The following is a 22,552-nucleotide window of genomic DNA, read 5'->3' on the forward strand; positions in this document are numbered from 1 at the left end:
TTCAATACAACAATAATAAAACACACGGAAAAAATGAAAAACAGCAGACGTTTATATCAAAAGCACTTTGTGAGCTCAACATAGGACTGCAGGATATATGAGTAAAATAAGAAGAGATGAATAAATATAACGTGATAAATCAGATCAATATATATCAGGTAGAGAGCAGCAGAGTGGCTGACAGAGAGGGGGGGGCGGGGCAAATAACAGCTGATCAACAGATGATGGCTGATTAACACAAGGTTTAAAAGTCACACACACACACACACACACACACACACAGGATGCAACAAACAATATAATCTATGGCTCTACAAACGAGTTCATATCATTATTGTATTCAGAAATGAAATTCTTTACATCATCTGTCGAAGTGTACAACAGCAGTGAAGAAGTTCATGGTGTTCAGCTGACAGCCAGCACACGCAGGTCATGGACTTCATAGTTTTGCTGGGTGTTTTAGCAGATAAATCAAATATTAGACCTGACAGAAGATATCTGTGATGAACGTGTTCTCATGTTCAGCTGAGAGACTTTGAAATTTACACCATAAATCTGTTGTGTAACAGCTCGTGTGTTGTCGAACACGCAGCATGAAACATGTTAACGTGACGGCAGCCACCATCTTTACTCCAGGTTCACCACAATATAAATACTTTGAAAAATAATCTTTATATCTCAAGCTCAGATACAGGTAGTGATGTCTGTAAACGCCCCTAACACACACACACACACAGCATCAACCATATACTTAATATAAATATGTTCAGTTTTGATCTCAAGCCACCGCTGTAATCGTGTTCTAGTCACTTTAAAGGTGCGACATGTAACAGCTGACACCTGTTGAATTCAGACTCCACACAAATGTGAGTCAGCATATCACCATGGTAACTGCTGCTAACTGTAGCTGCCGTTAGCTGCTTAGCTCAGTTAACCGTGCAGCTAGCGGTCGCTGTAACTGACTCTAGGTCAACAAACTGGCTAGGAGCTAGCTGTTAGCATGCTACTCTGCAACACGTCCTCGACATAAAGTAGAAAATGATAAACGTTCGCACTGCATCTTTGATCAAGCCTGCACGTGTCTGATCGATTCCCTCATTGATCATCTGGGTTTCTCTGTGTACAGAACATGTGTCTCACTTTTCACTGATGTCTGTATGTGAGCCAATCAGAGGATGTGGAGTCAGCGACCTTAATGTATGGAAGGCACACACACACACACACACACACACACACACACACACACACACACACACACACACACCAGCTATTCCCAGTTTTGATCGACAGCCAAATCTATTATCATCTTATCCCACTCACACACACACACACACACACACACACACACATACACAGGGAATCTAATTTCCAGGCCTTTTAGCTGCGGGTCAGGTCGGCATTCTAATTCATTAATCTAGTGTATACGGGCCTCAGCCAGGGACACAAAGGGCGAGCCCCTGTAAGGAGATTACAACACCGACCGACACACACAAACACACTCACACAAAGGCACAAATACTCATGCAGATCTACACACAACACACACATGCAGACAGGAGGAGGCACGAGGAACACACAAGGACGAAAAACAAGAAACGATCGTATGGTGAGAGAGAAATATTGAATTCACCCGCAGAAACAAACAATGAATGAGAGCTGTCGTCACACAGACCAGAAGAAGAAGAAGAAGAACAGACACACTGAGAAACATCAAACAATTCTCTCTCACACACACACACACACACACCACCAACAGCCAAGAAGACAACTTACTGATAGATGGTCGCTAAGCAACAGGCAAGAGACTAAAAATATGGTCGCATTTCTTCGCTCACTTGGAAAGTGCACGCACACACACACACACACACACACACACACACACACACACACACACACACACACACACAGCCGTCCTCCAGCGAGGCTTATCAACCTTTAAAAAGCCTCCGTTTCTAAATCAGGCCCAGTATTCTTGTGTTCCCGTGGCGTCAGCAGCACTATTATCTGGCCCACTCATTCTTAAACTGGAACTGTTACAGAAGCTGAAGTCATTGAGAAACACAAGTTTGGACCCGCCGTGCGTTCTGACGTGTCGGCGGGCCACGAGCCACGCCGCCGCGTCAGTCAGGCTGATGACCGGCTCCACGGTGCGTTTACTGTCACGTTCAGGACGCGCTGCCTGCTGAAGAAATGACCGAGGAGACGATGATTCAAACATGATGTCAGCCAGCAGGCCGGCTGTGGCTACGACTGGAGACGCTGAGGTCACGTTCTGTCTGTTATCTCTGGGACATGTAGAGATCTGAGTGGGAGGAAAACGTTCAGGGGCTGGAACTTATTTTGGTGTTTGTAGCTACACTAGCATCATCACGGGTTACCCAACATTCACGTCACCGGGAGGCTGAACTCTAAACTCTGACTCGTCCTCTCACCGCGACATTCACGTCGGCAGTTTGAGTGAAATGTCTTTGTGCTGACTTCAGGGACTGACATTCACGTTCTCTTTTCCTCCAGCGCCACCTTGTGGTCAAAATGTCAATTTGTCCAACACTATACGCAAAACATTCCCATTAGCCTCAGTTAGCATGCTGCCACGCTAAATGGAGTCAAATATCATAGCTAACATTAAACCAGCATGATAGCATGCTAATAATGACAATGCTAACATGCTGGTTAGCATTTAGCTTCTCTGACATGCTAGTGTAGCTCTTATTCTTGTTAGATGAGGAACGTTTGACTTTTAGCTTCAGTCCATCAAAAGAGAAACATTTCTACTCAAACGCTCATTACACTGTCCGAGAAACAGAACTGAAGATTCACAGAAATCTAAATCAACTTTCTTTTTGACGGTTTGATGAACATTTGACTGATGACCTCAGCACCTCTACAGTCCCAGCCACGGTCCTGTAAGCACATTGTACATGCTTCAAACAGCGATATCACCAAAGAATAACCCTGACAAGCATAATATGGTTCGATAACTGCAGCCAAGAAATATTCCTTTGAAACAGAGCAACAGCGTCGTGGCAGCGGGCCAAAGTCCCGTCAGTACATCTTGGCTGAGCTTCCCTGAAATCACCTGGAAAACAATGTTTCACTGATTTTCTGCCATTACAGTTCGGGGATGTTTTCTCTAGAGATGGTGAAATGAACTGCTGCTGCATTTAAAGAGTCACGTTTGAGGAGAGGGGGTAACACGTACAGACACTTCCACCCCGCCGGATCTACACACCTCTGCTCCCACTTATCTCCCACCTGTACGAGCACTGAGCTCAGCCCGCGCTGCGTCGGACCGGCCGGTGTTGGTCTGACCCGGTCACAACTGAGCCGGCTCTGTAGAGCCTGTGTTCACACTTTGCTGAAGCCAGCGGGTCATTCGTACGTATCTAACAGAGCGTTTGGTGGCAGGTAAACTGTTCTCAGTCTCGTTCTTCTCTCAGTCGAAGTGGAAGCAACAAAAAATGAGTGAGTGTTTTTCTCTGAGGAGGAAACCAACTGATCTGAGGGCAGCTGAGGGCTTTTTTCCTTCTATGCTGTTGTTAACAAGGAGAATACATTTAACAATCATCTGCACTGACAAGCCATATGCCGTCCCTGCTGCCCACATCCAGCCGGCCCCCCGGGCAGCGCCGGGGAACTGACTCACACATAATGTACATGTGGATGTGACACCTTCTCAGACAGAGTAACAGAAAGGTTCACTTCAGACGATGTGTGGTGAAATATTCTCATATGTTACGTTGACACCATGCCTGGAGTTAAACTGTTCACAGAGACAAAATAAAGAGCACAGCGTTGGATACAGTCTCATGAATAACACCACTGATGCAGCACATTTATCGGGAGTGGAAATATCAGTATGCATTTAAAAACCCGACAGTTTTCTAACTTGCTCTGCAGCTTCTGTGAAACGCTGACACGCTGTTCTTCCATCGAGTCTTTGGATAACAGACTCGTGACAAACGTTCCAGCTGCTGCAGAACGATCCGGCTGTCATCGTCTCCTCATCCTTTTCTCTTTTTCCTCTGGTGATGGATCCTCTAAAAATGTCTGCTTGAACTGTGTGTCAGAGGAAGAAGAGGACGAGGATCTGCCTCCAGGGTTTTCTTTCCTCGCAAAGAAGGGGGCGGGGCTTCACACACATTACACATCAGTGTTTCCTCACACACATCAATAAAAGTTCGTTATAGTATCATGTACAGTTAGTAACACTGTCCGTGGTCACAGTCCGTCAGCAGTCACCGCCGTCCTCTGCTCAGTCGTCCACTCTGATTGGTCCCTGCTGGCTCTGCTCATTAGCATGTTTGTTCCCTCCTGACATTGAATGCATCTTTAAAGTGTAAACAGTGTTCATCACAACATGTAGTGCACATCTGCAGTGCAAGAAGGACGGCTCGCTGCTCCTCCAGGTTCTGATCTTCAGGTGCTAATCGTCCCAAATCATCTCTCCATACTACACGTTTACGTCTTTTATTTTTACAATTGCACGGTAACAACATCAACACGTGACGCCATTTAAAAGTTTAGAAAAAAAGGGGAGGAGCTTCATCTCCTCCACGGGATCAATGAGGCTGCTGATTGGCGTACGAGGAGCGGGACTTGGGATTGGCTCGTTTAAAAACAGGGCGGCGACTACGGCGTTTCATTATCACAACTCTGAGACGGTCCTACAGGGAGGGAGGAGTAAGGCAGAGGGGGAGGAGGGAGTGTTACAGTACCTGTGTGTGTTGTGGGGGTGAGGAAGATGTTGCACAGTGTATTCAGGACGAGAAGGAGAAAAAGAAGACAGAGACAAGAAGAGGTTTCAGTTTTTAGCTCGCACGTTCGCCTGCAAGTTCATGAGTGGTCGTCTGCTGCAGGTTCACCTGAGGGCCCGGAGGGTGGTTCTGTATCGGCCGGGACCAGAGGTCCAAGTGAGGAGAGGGAGGGAGAGGGAGGGAGAGGGAGGGAGGGAGAGGGTGTACATTATTCTGCCCATCTACTCTTCTTCCTTTCCTTTCTTCATGCTCTCTGTCCCTTCAGCTTCCTCTCTCAGCTCTTCCTCCTCTACCTCTCACCTTCACCTGTTTCCCCTCAGAGGCTCGTCAGTGTCCAATCAAACGAGCCCTCCACTCACGATGATCAGCTACATTAAAGCACTCTTTAAAACCTTCTTTCATGCTGTAAGTCAGGAGCAGTGTGTAGTTTTGGAGACGAAATTCAAACTCAGATTTTTTATATTTACAATATTAATGAGGTAATAATAGAAAAGTATAAATAAGTATTTCTCTATAAGTGAATAAACGAGCTGTTCTCAGAGGAAGAACACTGTTTGAAGATAGAAAGGTGGCAGGGTCCGCCACATGTAAAGACAGTATAACAGAGTGAAACTGTGTTGTCCTTTAAGCTCAGTTTATTTAAAAATCAGCCAATGAGGATCGTTTCTCTCCAGAACGTCACACTGCTCCTTTCATTCCTCCACCACGTGGAGCTGATGGGTTTGTTTTCAAAAGGCTAACAAAAGAAATATTGCTCAGAGTTTAAGCATTTCACAATAAACAGGAAATCGTTCTGGACTTGGAAAAAAGGGAATTTATATCAGGGAATTTTTCGATAAAAAAATAAGAATAAATCCAGTTTACAGCATCTCTCCTGTCATGAAGACTCCTCCCTCCCTCCCTCTCTCTCCTGTTGGCAGTGGGTCTCCCCCCCTCCTCCCTCTCTCCCCTCTCTCCCCCTCCTCCTCTCTCCTCCTCTCTCTCCTGTTGGCAGTGGGTCTCCCCCTCTCCTCCCTCTCCTCCCCTCTTTCCCTCTCTCCCCTCTCTCCCCCTCCTCCACTCTCCTCCTCTCTCCTCCTCTCTCTCCCCTCTCTCCCCCTCCTCCTCTCTCCTCCTCTCTCTCCCCTCTCTCCCCCTCCTCCACTCTCCTCCTCTCTCCTCCTCTCTCTCCCCTCTCTCCCCCTCCTCCACTCTCCTCCTCTCTCCTCCTCTCTCTCCCCTCTCTCCTCCTCTCTCTCCCCTCTCTCCCCCTCCTCCTCTCTCCTCCTCTCTCCTCCTCTCTCTCCTGTTGGCAGTGTGTCTCCCCCTCTCCTCCCCCCTGCTGTTTAAAACGTAGGTAGATGGCAGTAGGCCTCCAGTGAAGCCAGCAGGATGTAAACCAGCCACAGCGAGACGAACAGCAGCGACGTTATCATCTTGCAAGTCCGCGGCCCGCCCAGCTCGCCGCCGGCGACCGCCGCCCTCCGCCGGTACAGCAGCATGATGACGCACACCATGGCCAGGATGGTGAAGAGGGTGACCGAGAAGGCCAGGTTTCCCGGGTCCACCTTGAACACCTTGCCCTTGGAGCGCCAGGCGACGGCCGCGATGGTCCACGCCACGCCGATGCCGAGGAAGACGTTGACGGCGTTGGAGCCCGTGACGTTGCCGATGGAGGCGTCGGCATATTGGTCCTGGATGGCGGCGACCTTGCTGGCGAATGTGTCTGGATGAAAGAAGGAAACAGATTTGAGTGCCAGTCTGAGCCGTCATCAGTTCTGACATCACAACTGAGCAGCTTGCAGAAACAAACCTCCGATAACCTGAAGCAACACGATGGAAACAAATCTCATGAAAACTGATTCTGATGTTCTTTTGTAAACATGTTTCTCAAGAAAATAATCTCCAGGTAATATCGAGCCTGGAACACCCACCTTTACTCTCACAGCCGCTAACACAGACGCACAAACACAAAGACGAACACAGAGAGAAGCTGCAGGAAGTGAGGCTGCCGTCAGAGACGGGAGCTGTGAACCAGGTAGCTTAATAATATCAGCAGTTACTGAAATAATTACTCAAATAACAGATGACTGCTGGAGGCGGAGAAAGACGAGTCCAACAATACAGATAACTGATAGAAACTAGTCAGCAGCAAAAAGCTGTTAAGTTAGCAGAAACAGCTAATCCAGTAGCATTATATTTGTGTTAACTTTCCTTTATGTATAACTGAAGTTAATCTGACACGTCTGAAGAGGATTGGCTGCTTGCTTTCATACATATTGTTTTGTTTGAGTCACTTAAGTCAGAATTTTCCTTTCCTTGTGTTATTTTTCATCTATTTTCTGTAAGAAGTCTTGTGTAAATATGACTCAGGTATATTCATAGCTCCAGTCTGTAATCCGCAGCTTTGTGTGAGCATCAGCCTGAAACAGAACAGATGTACTAAATGCTGTAAAGTGCTGAAGGTGTTTGTGAGCTGCTGATCGTTGGAGGAGAAATCGGGTGAAAAGCGGCGAGGCTCCACTAGCAGCTTGGCAGCGAACGCCACGGAAACAGCTGCCAGTTATTGTACGCCTGTTTCGGCTTATTTCTATTTTTGGACGGGCGGCTGAGATCAGTCTCAATTCTCACTTGAATGTCGGCGAGATTTGCTGAAATTCATATCCCAGCATGCAACAGGAATACCCCCACTCTTTCTGTGGAGGGTAATCCTGTGAGTACCAGACCACACAACCAAATGAAAAGTTTGTGTGTTTTGTCACAGACACACAACCAGAGTGGGTTTGAATCTGACTCATGAAATTATTGCCTCCACACACACACACACACACACACACACACTTGTAATTTCAGAGATGGATATCCAGATGTTCTGTTGAAAGCAGCAGGTAACTCCAGGTGATTTCAAAGACAGTTCTGTCACTGGAGGATGTGTTTCTGCTCTGTAACAGAAGCGAGCTCAGAACTCAGGAAGCTTCTTGGACCACACAGTCCTCCTGATACCTACATCTGTTCAGTTAGTGCTGACTGCAGAACCGGATCACCACCATGATTACTGATAGAATTACACCGCATGGTCATCAGTGAGCTCCATAAACTCGTTAAGCAGCCAGAAACACCTCCAGTAGTTATTAGTGTGCAGTGTTCAAACTAAGTGCCTGAATCAACAGATCTGGAGTCAGTCCTGCAAGTCAGAGCGCTGGAAGAAGAGAAAGAGGTGAGATGAATGTTTCTAACACGTTCTGAGGAGATCACACACACACACACAAACACACATCAACACACAAAAACACACACACACACACACACACACGAACACACATCAACACACACAGGAGCGCACACTCCCAGTGAAAGTTATAATGGCCTGTGGGACTCCACGCTCACATCCGCCCACACACACCTGGTGCCGCAGCACACACAGGTCAGAAATGATGGATGATACACTAGTGAAAGCATAACGGCCAATAAGAGGAGGGGAGAGAGAGAGAGCCCAGGTAACTCCACGTCAGGGTAATAAATGGGCCGAGATGGAGAGCAAGAGGAGCTGATAAGGAAGGAGGGATGTGAGAGAGGAAACTGGAAAAGAGAAGAAAGAAAACCCTGCTGATGGACGTCAACAGGGAACACACATGGATCTACAATCTTCCTCTGAAGCCTCTGAACTCAAACACACAACACAACATGGCTGCTGGAGGAACTGATGCACCTCCCAGAGACTTCTCTGCAGGCCACCAAAGATTCTGCCTGGAAGAGAAGCACAGGAGGCGACAATAAACCGTCTGAGGAGAGGAATGAGGAGGAAGTGAGTTAAAGCCCCGGGACAACACGTCCCTCCATGTGGAGACAGGCTCGGTCTGCAGGCGCTGCTCTCTGAGGGCTCCTGGTGAAATCTGCCTGTCTTCTCTGGATGTGCATCTTATTTCACATTTTATTTCTCTTCTCTCCACCTGACAGGTGGAATCAAAGCGCCGACACTCACCTGGCACAGATGTTCCCAGTGCCACGAACACCACGGCCGTCACCGAGTCCTTCAGGCCTATCGTGCAGCCAAAGTGTGACGCCAGATCGCCGGTGACCGCCGTCAGGACGCCAATGAGCGATATGGAGACGATGAAGCAGGCCCAGCCGTTCCAGTACTCCGTGGGCGGGACGAAAGCGAACAGAACCTTCCAGAACACGGTGAGGAAGTGCATGATGTAGTCGAAGCAGGACGGCAGCCGCTCCTCGCCGCTCTCCTCCTCGTCATCGTCTCCTTCGGGCCAGAGGAGAGAGGTAATTAGAAGAAGAAGAGGGATGAAGGTGTGCACCATGACCGCCACGTTGGAACAACAGCGTGCCTTCATTCAGAGCAGCTGTGCACACATGTGGTCGGACAACACAATGTACAAACTGGCAAGCACAACCCGACCTTTCCTTCAGAACCCTGGGACCACTTCCACGTTTGTCTTCAGCACAGAGCTAACACCAGCAGTTAGCTTAACTATCTGGATATTTAACTGATGGACCATTGTAACATGGGAAGTGTGTTTACCAGCAGCTCTACAGCTAACTGGTTAGCAGGTTCGTATACAAACAGAACAAATTCTTTTCTGCATCGTTATTCGATGGAGTGCTGCAGCGTACACGAGATGTAGTTCTTCTGTCATTTCCTGCAAAACCAAAAATGCTAATTTGCTGGACAAGCTGTTCCCCCCTGTGTCCACTCACTATGCTAAGCTATGCTAAGTGGCTGCCAGCTGTAGCTTCATATTCATTCATTCATGCAGCTCCCAGCAAGAGAAAAGACTCGTGCTAACAAAGGAAGAACAGCCCATATCTCAGGACCAGTGACAGATACCAAACTGAACAAGATGATGAAAAGTAGATAAAATAAAAAAATAAAAAAATAAAAAAATGCATGAAAATGTTAAAATAAAACGCTGATGCAGAGTTTTAGGAAATGTAATATTTCTACTGTCATCTTATCAAAATAAAGTCAAGAAACACACCAACCAAAACCACTGTTCATAAATCAAAGAGGTGTGTGCGTGTGTGTCTGTGTGTGTGTGTGTGTGTGTGTGTGTCTCACCTGCACTGACAGTAACAGCGTTGACAAACTGCTCCCTCCAGCTGCTGCTTCCCACCACCAAGGCCAGGTTTGTCTTCTTGATTAACTTATCTACCGTACTCTACACACACACACACACACACACACACACACACACACACACACACACACACACACACACACACACACACACACGCACGCCAGACAAGTAAACATGCACGTGCACACACACACACCAGGCAGAAGAGGAAAGAGAAAACCCTCAGGTTGTTAATTCACTTGCAGCCACAGAGAGAAGAGAAAGTGCCCTTCTAACCTCATAATCAGCTGCGTCCTGTAACGATGCTGCATGTTTCAGCAGCGAGGACTCTCAGCTCGAAGATGTGATAATTAATACATGTTGTGAAACTGAAACTGACGCAGCCTTGTGAAATCGAGGAAAACCTGCAGGCGGACTGGTTCAGCTTTGTGTTTAAAACAACAGACGGAGCAGCAGTCATCATCAGAACCCAGCTGACGGGTTCTGACAGGACAGAACCTGCACATCCACCATCTGAACACACAATGTGTGTTAGCTGTCACACTGAGAGAAATCAGTTCCAGCACCAGGTGACAATTAAAGACTGATGGACTTATAGAGGCCATTGTTACAATAAGTCAGTGTTGTGCTGCAGTAGATGGAAGGACAGCGCTGCATGCAGAGTGAAGAGTGAGAAAAACAGACAACCTCGTTAGCTCTCCAGATCAGCTCGTCTACCGCTCTCTGCACACACACACACACACACACACACACACACACACACACACACACACACACACACACACACACACACACACACACACATTCAGACAGACATAAACAGACAAATGAGCGAATGTTTCTGTGCAACAGACAAACAGTGAGATCGCAAACAAAATCACAGATTAGACACAAAATCCCTCTGGAAATGATGGAGTGAACATAAAGTGACACACACACACACACACACACAGTGGAAGCTGAAGAGAAATCTAATTATCTATAGCTAAATTACTAACCGATTGCATTTTATTATCCAATATTTACGAGATGACGAAGCCAATTTATTTTGTAATTTGCTGGATGAATGATCCAGCAGAACCGTCTTCTTCTCCTTTAAAGCTCGTTCTGTCCCACAGGGAGACGACTCTGAAGAAACGATGTGTTGTTCTGCTGTCAGAAGGACGAGCGGCTCGTTACAGAGTCCGTTACATGCTAACGACATGAATACTTCATCCTGTGAACTGAAGCAGCTGTCACTCACTGCAAACGTCATCCTCACATCTGCATTTTGACTTTCAACTTATTTGACTCGTCTTTTTAGCTTACTGGTTATCATTATTTCAACGGGACTTAAAATGGACCTGACCGGCTGCTGATTGGTCCTGGACCTTGTCAGATATAGGAACACACTCACCTTGAACTCGTAGGACTCCTCTATGACCACCTCCACCTGTGTGTGCTCGCCCAGACTGGGACAGCCCATCTTGGCCACCTCCTCCTCCTCCGCTCCCACCACTGGCTTGTTCTCGTTGGAGTCACCTGGAGACCACAGAGATGAACGATCAGCACAGGTGTCACTGTGCACAGGTTCTACAGTACCAGGACAGAAACCCAGTACTGGGTCCTGGGTGGTTTTGTGCTCCTGCTGAGGATGCTGGTCTCAGGTCTGTGTCAGGTCTGTATCGGGCCTCAGCGTTGTGTAACGACGTGCTCTGTGATTTGACTCGTGGTCTCAGCTGTCAGACTGAATCACTGAAGCTGAACTGATGTTAACAGGCTTCACTCTCACTTGTTCATTTCTTTGCTTCTTCATTTTGTACGTTGTACTTTAAAAACAGCTGCAGTCCTGCTGTAATCTGATCCTGCTCAGAGGCTTCACTAAAACACTTCTCAGATTAGGTTTTTATAATCCCGACTGGACCTGGGTCACAACCTCATCACAGACGACTGCTCACAGAGCGAACTGCTGCCTTCAGAATGAAGCGACAGATGAGTAACAGATCATTGTGTTGTGGTTCTGACGGCTGTATGAGCACGACTGAGTCAGAACATCTGGGTCTGGACTCAGAGGGAGGACACCTGCAGAAGTGCTGCTGGACGTCCTTTACCAGATAACACATGATGAAGTGCTGCAGTTCTCCAGAACCTTTGCTCTGGTTCTGGTGCCTTCTAATTTGTTTCACCCCTCAAACACGACGTACAGACGGAACTGACGGATCTCTGAGGCTGTTTCACTTTTTTCACATCCTGATGCGGTCCTGTGTCTCTGTGTGGCTTTGCAAAGTCATTACTATATCATGACGTGTCCGACCAGGACCGGTCAGAACCCGACCCGCTCAGAGACAGCTGATCTTCGAGCACTTTGTTGTGGCTGTAGGGAAATATTTCTCATGCTCAGTGTTGATGATGATGTTGTTTGTTGATAAAGGTCAAACACTCACATTAAACTGAGACTGCCTCACTTACAGGAACGTTGGTTCTTCTGCTAAATTAACGACCTTCAACCTAAATCTTAATAAACTGCAGGAGGAACTCATGAGATCATTCTTCCCTGAACCGTCTGAACTCCCTCAGAACGACTTCAGAGCGTTTGAAACAACCTCTGAGCTCCATTGCAGCTTCAAACATCCTCAGATATTATTTCCACTCAGATCATTTAATATGAACAAACACATTTCATCATCATGTGTCTGTGTTCACACTGACTCAGCTCTGCTCACTGGGCCTTGCTGTGTGTAATGGACCTGGTACTGCTGGTGTTGATGCTTTGAGGTTTGAGCATCATGTCACTTCATTTGTCAGATTCACAGTACAGCTGCGTGACCGCTGGAAGAAGTGTGTGATGTAAATGTTAATATTCAAACGCTGATGTGCCACATGGGAAATCCAGGTGATAAAGCTCTCCGTGTCCCTACAGACATGAGTTTAAACGTCCCTCCTCTCCCAGCATGCCTCTCTCCACCGATCCACTCGCTCCTCGCTCGCTCTTCACCCACACTCACTCACTGAGGCGGCTGTTATCAGTGTGGACCTGCTGTAATTGAAAAGCAGCGTACAGTCGTCTGTGTGGTACTGTGTGTGTGCATGTGTGTGTGTGACAGTGTAATAAAACCAGTTCCATGGCCCGGTAATGAAACATGCCCCGGGCTGACTGACGTACAGAGAGTTGGACCGGTCCTGTCTGTCAGAGAGCAGCATGTTGTCCTGCACGCCGCGGCTACAGTGCTGCTGTTGGCTGATGAGCACTAAACACACATTTATTATGGTGACTGATAGTGGATTGTTCTCCGGACCGGACCGGTACCAGCAAGATGACATTTTAATATCTGCAGCTGATTTCTGGCCCGCAGACTTTGTGAACAAGTATTAAACATTACAATCATGCTGTCGTCCTCTGAGGAGCAGCTTCTTCTTCTTCTTCTTCTTGTGTAAACAGTGTAGCTATTTTCATCACTGTAATAATATACACAATATATATGATCACTGTACTGAACAGTGGTCTCTGGTTTAAAAGCTGTTGCACTCAGGACTCCACCACCATCCCGTCCAGCTGCCAACATTCTCAGAGACACTGAAGGGTTCAGATGTTTCTGATTCTGGATTCGGAGGTAACTGTGTGGATGTGACGGGTCAGAGCTGCTCACTGTGTTCAGAGAGCGCAGACACAAAAACAGAAGTTTAATGTCTATTTATATACAGTTTATATGAATATATACGGCAGTGAAGAGTGACAAACACTGGCTGTGATCATTCTGGTTCCCCTGTGTGATCTGACATGATGTGAGGAGGAAGCAGCTCACAGCTGAAGCCCAGCGGGGTTTAAAATCCTTCATCCTGATTTCAAAGTTAAATGTCCTTCAAGTTAATCTGAGTTTGGATCGAAGATTTCAGGCAATCAATGGCGGTCTCGCCCTGTTTGCAGAGAGAAAGCTGTGACGAGATTCATCTGAGTAAAGATTCAGTCCGACACACAAACAAACCGAGACACCCACCGTGTTTCTGCCCGATCTCCAGCAGGACCGGCTCTCCCAGCTCGATGGTGAAGGCCTTGTTCTTCTCATACTCCTCATCGTCAATAATCTTCACCTCGATGATCTTCCTGTTTAAGGCACAGAGAGAGAGAGATGAGCCTCGGCGAGGGAATTCCACATAATTAACCTTTTCAGCTTGGCGCTCTCCCTCGTTACAAGAGAGAGTTGGAGGCGCGAGTGTTCAGAGGAGTCCATTAAAACTGTGAAGGTCTCGGCGTCAGGCTGTAATCATGCACCAGGTCGTCTCTGCTGCTAGCTGATCCTTATTAATATCAAACTGTGCTGTTAGCTAACCTGAAGTCACAAATGAGATACATCCTCCCAAAAATGAACATAATTACATTTGCACTCTGTTTTGTCTGGTATAAACTGACGAGGAGCTCCTGCAGATATGAAGGTCAGAGCCCAGCTGGAGCTGCTCGTTGGAACTTTATATGTTATTATCATTATATTTTATGAAGCTCTTCACTTCCTGTCAGGACCTGATCACATGTTTCTACAGTGAAGTGATGCAGTGAGCGGAGCAGCTGGGACACTTTCAATAAGAGTTTCAGGAGAAAATGCTCTGCAGAGAGCTCAGACGCTAACAAGAAGATAGGAAGGTGTGAGAAGACACTGTTCACAGATCTGTCTCAGGATAACAGTTCAAGAAAAGTGTTTTTGCAAAGAGTGGACAGCTCAGTAATCACAACCTGTCCTCTTTAAAGGTGCAATATGGAAGAATCTAACATCATCAACACAGTGTGACTGAATGAAGAGAAAGCTGTTTGACATTTCATATCTCAGGAGGTGACAGTGTGATGGTGAACATCTCCAACACTCGCTGCTGCCCTGAGCTCCAAGAGAGTCAGTTCATACGACCGCTGGTTTTCATGTTGAGCTTAGCTTACAAGCTAACAGCAGCTGGTGATACGCTGCCCCCGTCTGTCTGGAGGATGGACCCAACAGGACCCAACAGGACCTAACAGAACCCAACAGGACCCAACAGGACCCAACAGGACCTAACAGGACCCAACAGGAACTAACAGGAACTAACAGGACCCAACAGGACCCAACAGGACCTGACAGGACCCAACAGGACCTAACAGGACCCAACAGGACCTAACAGGAACTAACAGGACCCAACAGGAGCCAACAGGACCCAACAGGACCCAACAGGAACTAACAGGACCCAACAGGACCTAACAGGAACTAACAGGACCCAACAGGAACTAACAGGACCCAACAGGACCTAACAGGACCTGACAGGACCCAACAAGACCTAACAGGACCCAACAGGACCCAACAGGACCTAACAGGAACTAACAGGACCTAACAGGACACGACAGGACCTGACAGGACCCAACAGGAGCCAACAGGAACTAACAGGACCCAACAGGAACTAACAGGACCTAACAGGACCCAACAGGACCCAACAGGAACTAACAGGACCCAACAGGACCTAACAGGACCCAACAGGACCTGACAGGACCCAACAGGAACTAACAGGACCCAACAGGAACTAACAGGACCCAACAGGACCCAACAAGACCTAACAGGACCCAACAGGACCCAACAGGACCTGACAGGACCCAACAGGACCTAACAGGACCCAACAGGACCTTACAGGACCTTACAGGACCCAACAGGACCCAACAGGACCTGACAGTACCCAACAGGACCTTACAGGACCTTACAGGACCCAACAGGACCTGACAGTACCACATTCAGGTTGGTTCACCTCCCACAACATGGAATCACTCTGCCACTAAGTGTTTCACTGCATCTTTTGGCACATAAAGTCTGCAGAAATGAATTAAACCCCAAAGTGAGAACTCATCCTGAGTGCAGAACGTCAGGTTCTGGTCGGTGTCACCAGAGAATATAATTTTTATCTGGACACTCCGTCTGTGTGTGACAGGCAGCGAGGAGGAGAGAGCGTTCACTTCCACCTGCTTGTGTCATCATATGCTTCACTGTCAGCCATGTTGACTCTGCCACCACTAACAGGCTTCGGATCAGCAGAGAGAATCAGGAGGAGGAGAGCGCTGTGAACGAGTGATGGAGGTGTGCAGAAGTGGAAGCGTTGTTCTCACTGTCACGGCAGCCGCGGATGAAACTGGCTGGATTTGCTATTTCCAGCATCACGACAGGCCGAGCGCTCGACTCTCAACAGAGCTGGAGCCGATGTGGAGATATTGTTTGGTCAGAAGTGAAACAAGAGAGGAAAACACTTCTTCAATCATTTCCAGTCGTCTGCCTGTAACATCCTGATTTCAAATGGACACAGAGAGATTTACGTGTAACCTACACACCGTGGTAACAAACCATCCGTCACATGGTGGCTACACCTTACAGCAAACTCTGCAATATCCTTCATTTTAGTTTAAATTGGACCACAACTTACAAAATGAGCCCCATGCTGTGTTGTAGAAGACTAAGGATCTCTTGCACTGGCTTCACTTGTCGCTCACAACACTGTCAAAGGCTTCTGGCCACTTTGAGGTATGTTAGCTAAATTAGCTGCGTGATAAAGCCCAGTGCCAGTTCTCATTTCAGTCTTTTCTGGATAGAAATTAGCAGCTGCTGTTGTCTGATTTTCTCTACAACAAAGGAGCCATTGTTCTATAACAAACCTGCCATCTTAATCACTGTACACTGCATGAGTGTGTTAGAACAGAACCACTGACAAGTGCAGCAACGGTAACTAAGAGGACGGCTCAGCTCACTGTCAGCTGAAGACTGACAGGGAACTGGAGGACGAAAGACGAAGGTAACAGTACAAAGGGAGACGCAGAGGAGCAGCAGGAGGAAGGAGGAAACAGAGAAGATGGAGGAGAAGGAAGGAGGCGAAAAGAAGAAAGAGGGTGAGACAGAAAGAGGCTGAAAGAGGAGAATGAGTAATGCATGGACTCTACTGAGCTGTGAAGGGTTACGACTCAATACACACTGAGTGAGTTCACTCAGGGGGACGAGAGCACACACACACACACACACACACACACACACACACGTGCAGTTGCATACACAACCAAAGACAAAATCCTATAATCTACTATAAGGGCCGTGCACACACACACACACACACACACACACACACACACACACACACACACACACACACACACTGTGGACGTGTGCACATAATGGCTGTCATGTTGCACATCATGCACATTACACAGATTGTGGTTTGTATGAACAGACAGCCAGCCGCCCCCGCATGCACTCATCTCCCACTACACACAAACACACAAACACACACACACACAAACACACAGTGTCACGTACACAACAGCAACATGAATGAAAACACGCTCCTGGTAAACACGCCAGGCGTTCATAAACATATGCATGCATCAATTTAGCCTATTTACACCTGCTGACAACCTACACACACACACACACACACACACACACACACACACACACACACACACACACACACACACACACACACACACTCTGACTGAAGTGCTTTCATTATTCAGCGGTGGCGCTGGCTGTAGCATCGCTCCCATCTGCGCCCTCTCTCCCGGCTCCATCACTTCTCTTCACAGCTCCTCTTTAACTCTTCTTTCCTTCTTTCTTCACACAAACATCATTCTTTTTTCCCTCTTCATTATTAATTCATCCATCCATTCATTCATTCTATAAACAGCTGACTCTGCTCACAGTCACAGGAGGTTTCAGTCCGTCATCACTCTCCAGTTCTACATGTGAACGTGACCATGATGGATATAAAGAATCAGACCTGCTCAGCTCAGATCACATGGGGTGTTTGGGTGCTAACAGTTTAAGACAGTCTGGCTTCAGCTGCCAGCTTCTTTAGTTTAGCTAAAGGCACAATATGTAAGAATGTTGATGACATCAAGGTTTCCAGTCGCAGAGATGTCTGTTAAAGTTAGCATGCTAACTAGCTAGCCAGCTAGCCACCAACACTCAGACTGACCCGGAGCTCCACATCCAGGCAGAGTCAGGTGAAACAAGCGCTAGCTGCTACTAGCTGATGGCAGCTACAGTAAGCAGCAGTTAGCAGTTACTCTGGTGATACGCTGCCCCCCATTTGTTGGAGTATGAATTCAACAGGTGAGTTTATTTGACGCTACGAAGAGGACACTTCATCACACACAGCGACAAAACTGTGAACATATCATATCTCAACAGCTGTTGGATATAGGGTTAGGGTTAGCCCTAACCCTAACCCCTAACCCTTTGTAAAGATATTCTTTGATAAATCCAAATCCTAATCCTGGCTCTGAGAAACAAGATGGTGACGACCACAACAGCAAATCATGAGCAGTAGTCCACAAAGCAACAGGTGATGTCACAGCAGGTTTACAGGTCCGGCCTCACAGAGCTGCTGGACGACTGTTGACTGTTTGTTTTGCTTAAATACACAAAATTACCTTGTTCCAATTCACCAATCCACAAGTGGGCCATCGGTGGGCTTGTTGTCTGGTAGTTCATCACTCTGATGCACAGCTACGTTCACCGGAGCTGCAGGCGTCGCTGTTTAACGCTCTGCTCGGGCTCAAACCAACAGAACTGTGCCAAGCTCGTCCTGAGAGATCCGGACTGTTTGTTTCTCTTCTCTGCTGGGTAGGATCCAATCTGTGAATCTGCAGCATTACCTTTCCTTAATAAGCTCAGCAGTTCCCGATCAAACACGACACAAAGACAAAACTGTGCTCATGAAATCTAATTATTATTCTGGAAGCTGCTCCAGCGATCCAAACAACAACCGACCGACAAACAGAATCACGATCTCAGGGAAACACGGGCTGTAAACTCGTCAGTATTCTGATGGATATAATCAGAAATGCAGTTTATTATGAGACTCCTCTCTCGGCTCTCCCCGTCTCGTCTCCTCTCTGTATTTCTACCTTGTTACTTTCTGACACCGGCTCCCCAGACTTCTCCTCCGTCAGGTCTCGGAGCTCCGGTCTGTCAGCGGACTGACATGAAGCACAGATACACAGACACTCTGTTCACTGAGCACAGAGCCGCCAGAAATAGACTGAAGAAGAGGCCGAGTGCAGACAGGTTGGACAGAAGTGTGGTGTTGATTGGAAAAGGCCCAACAGAACCAAGCGGGCTGTAAATCAGCCGTGTGTTTGTATGTGGCTCCAACGTTTCTTCTAGAAGTGAATGATGGAGTGATTGGATTGGCTGAAACGTCGCTGCATCACTTAATGCACACAGACTTTTATACCTCTGTCTGCACCACCTTCATTTTCTCCTGGCTGCACTTCTTCCTCTGATTTACAGCCGCTGGAGGGAGAGAGAGCATCTGAGGAGGACGGCGGCAGCAAACAACTCATTTTCCTGAGTGAGGCTGATTTACACGCACACTTTAGTTTTACCGTCTCAGCTTCAGGCACAAGCTCTAAATCTGTCCACCTCACACGCCAGCACAGAGTCAACGTGAGATCATAAAAAGTTTATAGTCAGAACAGAGTAAAACTCAAACAACAATGCCAGCTGCAGAGCCGTCGCTCCACTCCTGCTTTGAGGGAAAGTGAGAAAGATGGCGAGATGAAGAGGAGGACGGTGTCTTCAGCAGAGCTTCACCTGACGACTGCTGCTGTGACAGAAGGCAACAGGACAGCAGTCATGTCAGGAGAGTCACACAGTCTTCTCACACCTCCTCTAAACTCTTCACTGATGCTGAGGCACTTGGAGGTTGGAGGCAGTGATTATCTGCTGCAGGAGAACAGAGTCAGTCCTCTCCTATACAAGAGATGATCAGCCGGGGCAGCTACAACAGTTTGACTCAGTTCAGTTTTGTAGCTTAAATATTGATAATAATATATTGCCTAATAATACTGACTGTGAGGAACGACAGACTCAGCGACAGACTGTGCTGCACCCCAACATCACTGCTGTGGCCCGATCCAATCAGCAGGATCCGATCCTCCGTCACCTCCACCGGCCTCATGTTGTGGCCCGCATCTGATTCCAGACGATGGTGCCGGTCTTCAAGGCCGTCAACAGAACCGTCTACGTCCAGACACCGGTCAGGCCACATCGCTCTACTACACCAGCGGGCCGGCTGGTACCGCCAGCACAGAGCAAACAAAGCCCGCTCAGTGAAGTCACGACTCTTCTTTGTTCTGGAGCCTCAGGACGAACTCCCGACCAACGTCAGCACAGCAGAGTCATTCTCCATGTTCAGCAAGACTCAAGACTCACTCGTTCACACTTCACCTCCACAGAGCATGACTCCCTCCCAGCACCTCCCAAAAAGAGTGAATGCAACTGTGTGTTCTTACCCTCAGCACTCAAATCATAGATTTATTCAAGGTATCCTTGATGAATATCAGCTACGATGCTCAGACCAGGGCTTGAAAATTGTCTTTCCTTTTTATCGCCGGTGATATGTGGATTCTTTCTTGTGACAAATGAACTTACTGTAAGTCACTTTGGACTGAAGTGTCTGCTAAATGTCCTCAATGTAAATGTAAATGTAATGACTGCTGCTGGCAGTGGGAGACACACTACTGCACTGAGAACTGCAGCCGGTCACTAAACAGCTCTGCTTGAACTTTGACTTCATGTAAGTTAACCGTGATGCTGATAATCTGACAACAACATGCTGAAGTGTGAATGCAGCTCCACATTAAAGACGGCAGCAGAAAGTGCAGGAAGGAGAAAATGTGCAGCGATCAAATGATATACGTCAGTCTGAATCTGTCTGTCGCTGTCGCAAGCTCTCACACACACACACACACACACACACACACACACACACACACACACACACACCTCTGCAGCAGGTCAGCTGACAGGAAACCTTCATCCAGCTATTCTTCTTCTTCTGAGTGGAGGCAACACAACACTTTGAGGGAGGCCAACAGAGATAAGAAGCTCTTCAGGGGAGAGATATTATAGAGATATTACCTCTTCATGATATCATGGAACACACACACACACACACACACACACACTGGTGTGAAGTGGTCTCCAGCTGTGTGAGTAATAAAGCTGCATCTCTGGTGAGTGAGTGGGATGAAGAGATGGATGGTTTCAGGAGATGATTGGAGGTCTGGGGAGAGAAGAAGACGGGAGAGGAGGAGGAGCAGGCTGCGATGGAGGAGGACAAGGAGGACAAGAAGATGAGGAAGGAGGTGAGAGCCAGGTGTGAAGAGAGGGCAGAGAAACTGTAGGAAAAGAGAAGATGGAGGATTTCTCTGTGGCTCATGAGGGAAATCAAATATAGTCTGGACACACGTGACCTGGTGACACTTGGAATAAGATGGTGACACCGTCTGGCTCTCTGACAAAAGGTTCTCACAGGAAAAGATTTCTTTCCACGACACTCTGACCTCTCAGGACTCCACACGAGTCCACATGAGACTGAAATCATGGAGCAGCTCTGAAACTGTGAGGTCTGTGATCTGATCTGTAGCTGCTGGTACAGCTGGTGTCTGTTCACAGGACGGAGCTGCTACAGACGCTGCTTCAGAGTAAACTGGGGTTGAAAAACTAAACTGGATTGATCGACTCAGACAATCATAATGAGGAGGTAAGAAGCCAGCAGGACATCACAGAGACCATCGAGGAACCTGCAGACGGTTGTGTTACACGCAATGTGTTTAGAAATAACTGCAACGTAGAGGAGTACTCTAAATCCAGAGAGTACGGAGCAGAGCAGAAGAAGATGAGATGAGGAAGAGCGAGTGGAGCAGAAGAAGACGACGATGAGGAAGAAGAAGAAGAAGAAGAAGAACGAAAAGAAGAAGAAGAAGAAGAAGAAGAATGGAGGAAGGCTGTCAGAATCTGAAACACTGATGGGTAATATGGAGGATGTATGGTTGGCATGGAAACCCTGAAGCCAGAAAGACATGAGGAAGAGTATCAACCCCCACCACACACACACACACACACACACACACACACACACGCACACACACGCACACACACACACAGTCCCTTATACACCTCATATACTGTACATGCTGAAGTCTGTCTTCAGATCACATATGTGCATGCTAATGCCTCCCAACTGCATCAAGTCGTGCAGGATTAAGTTATGTCACAAATCACATCACGCATACATTAACACACACACACACACACACACACACACACACACACACACACACACACACGCACACACACACACTGTCCTATAATCCCTCGAGAGAAGAACTGGAGCAAGAAAAAAAAAGTGTAAATCTAGGCAGGAAGATGGATGTACAGATTTGACAGAAGAGGAGAAGTGAAGGGTTGAAGATGAGACGCAAAGAAATAGATGAAGAATAAGAAGAGAAAGATGGCGAGACAAAAGCCAGAAAGAGGAGGAAGGAGGAGTAACTGTGATCGCCCACATGAAGGTCGGACTGAGCTGAGAAGGCATGTGAGCACTACGACCTCTGTGATTGGGTCAGAAGTAGAGCGAGCAGATAGGAGCTGACACACACACACACACGCACACACACACATGCATGCACGCACGCACACACGCACGCACGCACACACACACACACGAGTGTAAACACAGCTCCATATTTCCCCTGATCATCATTTATCCCCTGCAGCTCCGCTCCAGCTCCAGCTCCCAGTCACACATGCTTCATTTGCATGTGTTTGCAGTGAGTGCGAGTTATTAACGATCCCTGCATGAGATCGTGTTTGATGTGTGACTGAACACTGGATCTGCAGGGACAAACGAGCAGCAGTCTCTCAGCTGTGGCTTGTTTATACTGTATATACTATTTACCATGACCACAGT

General features: G+C 47.5%; 1 protein-coding gene across 5 annotated transcripts in view; it reads right to left on the reverse strand.

The window, feature by feature from the left end:
* Nucleotides 1-6,005: 6,005 nt before the first annotated feature.
* The window catches only part of slc8a4b (solute carrier family 8 member 4b), a 97,368-nt gene continuing 80,821 nt past the window's right edge, over nt 6,006-22,552 (reverse strand). For 4 of the 5 annotated variants that reach the window (XM_037113251.1, XM_037113249.1, XM_037113248.1 and 1 more), the window contains 6 exons: nt 13,801-13,907; nt 11,223-11,347; nt 10,514-10,549; nt 9,808-9,907; nt 8,719-8,991; nt 6,006-6,462 (listed from right to left, as the gene is read on the reverse strand). In XM_037113251.1, the coding sequence (XP_036969146.1) occupies nt 6,083-6,462; nt 8,719-8,991; nt 9,808-9,907; nt 10,514-10,549; nt 11,223-11,347; nt 13,801-13,907 (1,021 nt within the window). In that variant the 3' untranslated portion in view covers nt 6,006-6,082. The remainder of the gene's footprint in view (nt 6,463-8,718; nt 8,992-9,807; nt 9,908-10,513; nt 10,550-11,222; nt 11,348-13,800; nt 13,908-22,552) is intronic. The other variant, XM_037113252.1, reaches the window with a different exon arrangement.

The sequence above is a fragment of the Acanthopagrus latus genome, chromosome 10 (genome assembly GCF_904848185.1).
Source record: "Acanthopagrus latus isolate v.2019 chromosome 10, fAcaLat1.1, whole genome shotgun sequence".
Classification (NCBI taxonomy): domain Eukaryota; kingdom Metazoa; phylum Chordata; class Actinopteri; order Spariformes; family Sparidae; genus Acanthopagrus; species Acanthopagrus latus.